Source organism: Solanum dulcamara, chromosome 8, assembly GCF_947179165.1.
Source record: "Solanum dulcamara chromosome 8, daSolDulc1.2, whole genome shotgun sequence".
Taxonomy (NCBI): domain Eukaryota; kingdom Viridiplantae; phylum Streptophyta; class Magnoliopsida; order Solanales; family Solanaceae; genus Solanum; species Solanum dulcamara.
In genome coordinates, this window is record NC_077244.1 from 31,263,305 (window position 1) to 31,270,852 (window position 7,548).

At 41.2% G+C, this 7,548-nt stretch overlaps 1 protein-coding gene across 1 annotated transcript; it reads left to right on the forward strand.

Moving 5' to 3' along the window:
* Positions 1–401: 401 nt before the first annotated feature.
* On the forward strand, positions 402–4,511 carry LOC129899864 (uncharacterized). Its single transcript, XM_055974872.1, has 2 exons — positions 402–1,726; positions 2,228–4,511. Exons 1-2 carry the CDS (start codon positions 402–404, stop codon positions 4,509–4,511), a joined length of 3,609 nt encoding a protein of 1,202 aa, XP_055830847.1.
* The last annotated feature ends 3,037 nt before the right edge of the window (positions 4,512–7,548 follow it).

Genomic DNA, 7,548 nt, shown 5'->3' on the forward strand with positions numbered 1-7,548 from the left:
ACACAATCTCTCCCCAAATGCACCCTCAATACTAATACTAATACTAATATAGAAGTCCCTCCTGACCTGGATGAATATGCAGTTATTGAGTCTGAAGATGAGGGTGACTATGAGGACCAACCCTTGAGGGATCTAGATGAGGAGGATGCTGCCAGTGAACACTTAAACAGACCCTTAGGTACATCTTACAAAAATGAGTATGATGATGAGATTCAATGAATAGCTAACTCCCAAGGTTTGTCCCCTAGAGGAATTCATAGAACCAGTCACAGTAATAAACCCATTAGTCCAACTATTTCTGCTCGCACAAGCAGACCTCACACTAGGCTGTTCACTTCCAAAAACTCTCAATGATTAGCACACTATGCTGGAATGTGAGGGGTATTAATACCCAAGGAGCCATGGAAAGACTTAAATCTCTTAAGAGTATCCATCAAATTCCCATTATTGCCATCCTAGAGCCTTTTTCTGATAGCATTCAGATTCAGTACTTCAGAAATCAACTCAACATGGACCATGCTATTAGTAATCCAAATGGTAAGATTTGGCTTTTTTGGACCAAGGATGTAGACTGCAGGATATTGGAAAATGAGGAGCAGTTGATTACTTGTGAATTTAATCATGTAATGAATCCAAATCAGTTCATAGTTACCTTTGTATATGCAAAATGCAAATATCATCTCAGAAGACCTCTGTGGGATAGCATGCTACAACAGTCAGCCACCTCCCTTCCATGGTGCACATTAGGTGATTTCAATGTTATCACAGACCCTCAAGAAAAGTTGGGAGGTGTCACTTACAATATGAAAAAGAGCCTTGAGTTCATCAGCATCATAGAAGCCTGTGGACTACAAGATCTTGGGTTTTGTGGTCAGAGATACACTTGGTCTAATCTAAGGGGTATAATGTTCAGAATCTGGAAGAGACTTGACAGAGGAATGGTCAACGATAAGTGGCTAGAGATGATGCCTCAGAATACCATTACTCATCTACCCTCTGTGGGTTCAGATCACTGCCCCTTACTGCTGGAGATGACTGATCAAAACCAACAACACACCAAATATTTCAAATTCCTTAACTGCTGGACAGAACAACCATCTTTCTTGGATACTGTTAGTAATTGTTGGAACAGGACCATGGAGGGTAATCCAATGTGGTGTTTCCATCAGAAAATGAAGAGGTTGGCAGCCACTCTTAGTACTTGGTCCAGATTGCAATTTGGTGATATATATGCCAAAGTTAAAGAATATGAAGACAAGACTAGACATACAGAGGAAGAGCTAATCTCTAGTAATTTTGAAGAGAACAGAACAAAGCTCCATGCCATCAATGCAGAGTATATAAAATACCTGAAACAGGAGGAATCCATGCTAAAGCAAAAAACTCAGTTGCATTGGTTCAAAGAGGGTGATGTGAATTCCAAGTATTTTCATGCCTTGATAAGAGGAAGGAGGAGGAAATTATACATCCATAAGATCCAGAATGAGGATGATAATTGGGTACAAGGTGAAGAAAACATAGCCAAAGCTGCATGTGAACACTTCCAAGCCATTTTCACTGGTGAGGAAACACAAATTCAGGAGCATACCCTCCAATGTATTCCCAGGATGGTCACTAATGAGCATAACAGAAACCTGAAAGCTATCCCTACAATGGAGGAGTTGAGAACTGTAGTGTTTTTAATGAATCCCAATTCAGCTGCTGGACCTGATGGAATGAATGGCAAGTTCTTCCAAGCATGTTGGAACATCATAAAAGAGGACCTCCTTAAAGTGATTCTATCTTTCTTCTGTGGACAAGCTATGCCTAAATACTTTACTCACTCTTGTTTGGTGCTGCTCCCAAAAGTACACCATCCTAACAAGCTCTCTGAGTATAGACCAATTAGCCTTAGCAACTTCACAAACAAAATCATCTCCAAACTCATTTCCCTTAGACTGGCACCTATCCTACCCAACCTCATTTCCCTTAACCAATCTGGATTTGTCAAAGGCAGGAACATTTCTGAAAATATTATGCTAGCCCAAGAGATTATACACCAGATCAAGAAGCCAAATGTAGGAGGCAATGTAGTTATCAAACTTGACATGGCTAAAGCCTATGATAGGGTATCTTGGTCCTATACTTATCTAGTTTTGAGGAAAATGGGATTTGAAGAAGGTTTCATTGATATGGTATGGAGAATTATGGATGATAATTGGTATTCCATCATGATTAATGGTTCAAGGCATGGATTCTTTCATTCCACAAGAGGACTTAAGCAAGGGGACCCATTATCACCAGCTTTGTTTATCATAGGTGTTGAAGTCGTCTCCAGACTCATGAACAACCTTCATCAACACCCTCAATATCATGGTTTCCTGATGGCTAAAAAGGGCCCTCAAATTAATCATCTCAGTTTTGTAGATGACATCATCATATTCTCATCTGGAAGATCTCATACCTTGAAGCTTATCATGGAGACACTACATACCTATGAGCATGCTTCAGGCCAATTAATCAACAGAGACAAGAGTAACTTCATGGTACCCTCAAATGCCTTCAACTCTACTGTTAGAAGAATCAAGAAAGTTACAGGCTTCAAGCAAAAGAACAGCCCTATCACATATCTGGGGTGTCCTTTCTACATTGGTAGACAGAGGATCATCTATTATTCTGAGCTTATAGCTAAAGTTGTGGCTAGGATAGCTGGATGGCAGGCAAAATTAATTAGTTATGGAGGAAGAGTTACTTTGATTAAGCATGTCATCCAAGCACTTCCTATTCACTTGTTATCTGCTAGTTCCCCTCATGCAACCACTATCAAGCAAATTCAAAGCATCACAGCCAATTTCTTCTGGGGGTGGAAGAATAAAAGGAGGAAATATCATTGGTCTTCTTGGAAGAATCTGAGTTATCCCTATGAAGAGGGTGGTATTGGAGTGAGACTAATATCAGATGTTGCCAAGTCTTTCCAATACAAACAATGGTGGATATTCAGAACTAAGAATTCCTTATGGAGTGAGTTCCTCAAAGCTAAGTACTGTCAGAGGTCAAATCCTATAACCAAAAAATGGCACACAGGACAGTCTCTGATATGGAAGCACCTCATGAAGAACAAGCACAATGTTGAGCCTCATATCCAATGGCAGATACAGTCTGGTTCTTGCCTCTTTTGGTGGGATAATTGGTTAGGAGTTGGCCCCTTAGCTAATTTCAGGTCAGCCAGTAGTAGACAGAACAATACTAAGGTGTCTTCTTTCATGATTAATGGTCAATGGAATGCAGAACTGGTCTCTCAGAAAGCACCTTCTCAGTTTGTACCTAGCATCCTGGCTAGTAACATCAACTACCAGCCCCACAAACTTGATCAGGCCTCTTGGAAGCCTAATAGCAGTGGGGAATTTAGTTGTTCTTCTGCCTGGGAACTTATCAGGGACAAAAGGAGTAAGACAAGAATTAACTCTCAAACATGGCACAAACACATTCCTTTTAAGTGTTCCTTCCTACTCTGGAGAGCACTTAGAGGGAAACTACCTACTAATGAAAAACTTATCAGCTTTGGAGAAGCCCCAGCCCAATGTTACTGTTGCCATAGAGCTGGTTTGGATACCATTGACCATATATTTGTTTCTGGAAACTTTGCCAGGAAGGTTTGGAGTGTATTTTCTGATTCTCTGGGTATTAGTAAAGAATACACACCACTTAGAAACCTGATGATGAGGTGGTGGTCCAGTAATTACAGTAATGAGGTCCATAAACTTATCCTACAAGCAACTCCAATCTTCATATGTTGGAACCTTTGGAAAAATAGATGTACCATCAAATATGGAGGGAAGCAGTCCAATATTACAAGAGTGATCTACTCAGTCTTCAAGGATAACTTCAACCTTCTAAGCACTACCTACTCCTATATCAGCTGGCCAAATAGATGGAAGGAACTGGTCCCTCTTGTGGAAAAATGTACTAATGAAGTTAATGTTAGTACTGTCTACTGGAGGAAACCTTCAGCTCACATGGTGAAGCTGAACACTGATGGTAGTGCACTTCACAACCCTGGAAAAATAGGAGGGGGAGGATTGCTAAGGAACAATCAAGGAGATCTTCTCTTTGCTTTCTCAACCCCTTTTGGAGAAGGTACAAACAACCAATCTGAAATATTGGCAGCCATCTTTGGCTTGACTTGGTGTCTCCAATTAGGATATACTAAAGTGATCCTTGAAGTGGATTCTGAGCTAGTAATCATATGGATAAAACACCTAGCTCAACCACCATGGACTGTCAGAACACAACTCCAACAGCTGCAGGACATCAGTCATCAATTCCAGGTTTTTAAATACAGCCACACTTACAGAGAAGCCAATTTTACAGCTGATGTTTTGTCCAAACATAGCCACAAATGCACTACTCCACAGATATATCTCAATAAACAAGAGCTTCCCAAAGAGGCAAGAGCTTACTTTGAGCTTGACAAACTGGAAATGGCCAAGTTCAGAAGAAGAAGGCTTAAGAGAATCAAGAAGCCACCATGACCTTGTCAGCCTCCTTGGTCCAACTTACTATTCAAATTACTTATTGCTATGCATAGTAATAATCAATTTGAAGGTTCTATAGTTAGGACCATGGTAAAAGGGAACACCTCCCTTGGCTTATGCCTTCTTAAAATAACCAATCTTATTTTACAGGTTAGGATTAGAATAGAACCTTTCTTCTTTGTCTTTCTCCTTTTTGGCCTTGTAGGTATAAATACACAGGCACCATATCATCCAACTAGTGGAGGGCCAGTCAGGTGTATATTGGAAATTTACCACAGCTGTTCCAAGGTTGGACTTGCATTAAAGACTCAGCAGTCATACAACACCTGCACAAATAAGCAATTCAACAACAACAACAAAGGTCAGGCACTCAGAATTCCTGCACATGCCACAACTGCAACAACAAACAAAACCACCATGCAATATCAAAAGGAATCCATATTGCACAGGATCACAGCAAATATAGTAGGGGCAAAGCCCAAGAAGTCTCAGCTCAAACGGATAATTGGAGACGTTAGTCGAGCGACCTTGAAAAAGTCAACCGACTTAAGTCCCCAAATGGAGCACTTCACAACTTGGAGCTTCCAACTTGTCCAAATGACCTCCAAACTTTGCAGGGATACAGAAAATACTATATTTGCACAACCAAAGAAGTTTCATCTCCAACGGATAATTGGAGACGTTAGTCGAGCGACCTTGAAAATGTTAGCCGACTTAAGCCTCCCAATAGTGCACTTCACAATTTGGAGCTTCTATCTTGTCCAAAAGACCTCCAAATGTTGCAGGAACACATCAAATATAGTAATTGCAAAGCCTAAGAATTTTCACCTCAATCGGATAATTGGGGACGTTAGTCGAGCGACTTTGAAAAAATTAACCGTTTTAAAGCTAACAAGCTCCAAAGAACTGTTTGAGGTCTTTTCTTTTCTTTGCTTTGTCTTTGTTTTTGTATGTAGATGCAGGTACCCTAAGGAGATGATCATGAGTAATGATCTCCTCCTGAAGATAGCTTGCAACAACATACAACTGAACAATTCCACTAGCTGGCTACAGGTTTGCAGCAGCCTATACTTCCCCCACATTTGTGTGGGTCTTTGGCTACTTGTTTGTACAGGTCCACAGATATCCAAACAAAGGGAGACAAATGCTAGACATGCAAGAGACTCACCAGCCCCCAACAACAATTCAAATATGCCAGATTTCACCCTTTATTACTTGCATCAGCCCAATTATATCCAAGATACTTGGAATTCCTTGTGTGGTTATTCCTTGGTGTGCAGGAACATAATACATCAGCAATGGAACATTCCAAACTGCAAGGCACCATCACTTACACATCTAAGCTAGAGACAGCAGACCATGACCAAAATACAAGAGGGTCAGATGTGCAGGGTGTTTTGCAACCTGAGGACCTACACCAAGGCATCCAAACTTTGTAGGAGTGCAGTATATATTATTTTGACAAGGTCCAAGAAGTTTCAACACAAACGGACAATTGGAGACGTTAGGCGAGCGACCTTGAAAAAGTCAATTGCCTTAGGCCTAAAGAGGGTGTTTTTTTTCCAACTTGTGCAAAAAGCTTCCAAATCTTGCAGAACTAAAGAAAGGGCTGTTTGTGTATACCCCAAGAAGTTTCAACTCAATCGGATAATTGGAGACGTTAGTCGAGCGACGTTGAAACCCAAAGCTCTCTTGGAGGACCTTTCCTATTTGCTAACTGGTGCAAGTTCCTTTTTGCCTTTGGTTGTTTGTTGTATTGTTTTTTGTGCAGGTACAACAACTGCTGGAGAACCTTGGCAAATGAAATGCATCAACATAGAGACTACAGCATTCCAAGAGAGGACCTCACCAACACACCAGCCCTACACCCATACATATTCCATCCCTGCAACACCTGCAGCAGCCCCATTGCATCCCAAAATTCTTGAATCTCCTTGCTTTCTTAATTGTTATGTGCAGACACATAACATACCTTCAAAGGATCTGCTCATCTCTCCATTGGAAGCAACAAGAAGCAGCCTACAGATTTGCAACAACTACCACTACTATCACACTTGCTTGGTTCTTTGTTTGCTTGTCTATGCAGGTAAACAAAGTCACAGACAAAGGGATATAACAGCCACTACTGCAAGGACCTTTCCTAATCCCACCAACTATCCATGCATGCCTGCTGTATTCATCCAACACCTGCAACAGCCCCCTTTCATCCAAGTCCTTTGGGACTCCTTGACTACTCTCATTGATGAGAAGACAAGAAGATGGAGCTCCAACAAACACAACTCTCTGTTTGTTTACTTGATGCTGTGCAGGCACATTGAACAGCAACAAGGGCCCCTTCCAAAGTCCAAGGCACCTTCAGTCAAATATCTAAGCAAAGGCTGCATTAGAACTCTTTCTTGGCTTATTTATGGATATGCAGGTACCCCCCAGATCAGTAGACAACACTGGAACCATCCAACCAGCTGTTCAAGTCAGGGCTACACCACATACAAAATGCATATTACACCTATTCTGTCCCTCAGCTTCCTTAACTACAATCCCAAGTAAGCTGGCTGCTATGTCTACATTTACTTCCTATCATTTCATCCCCCTTAGCTATGATTGTTGTTGCTGAAACTTTCCTTGGACCTACTTGGTACGACATGTCTAAAAAGAGCAAAGATGAAAAGAATTTCCCCAACCCATGCGAGATAGAAGGTTCGTATACTTGTTCTTATTGAATAGGACTAGTGTAGGCTACTTTCTTGTATTCTCATGGAAGGGGAGAGTCTCCCTCATTTATGCTTTCTTAGTTGATTTGTACCGAGAGGAGTCCTCTCACAGGTTTAATGCTTTCTAGTTATAGTTAGCCCCTTTTTGTATCGGGGATGAGTTAGCCGACCTTAATAGGTTAGCTGACTTATGAACCACCATAGGATCGGAGGTAAGGTTTATGTCCCCCTCCTTGTATTTTATTTTGATTATTTATGTTAAGGCTTGGGGGTGTTGCTCAACCCCTGACTGTGCACGAGAGGTGGGAGCCTCGTGTAGGGTC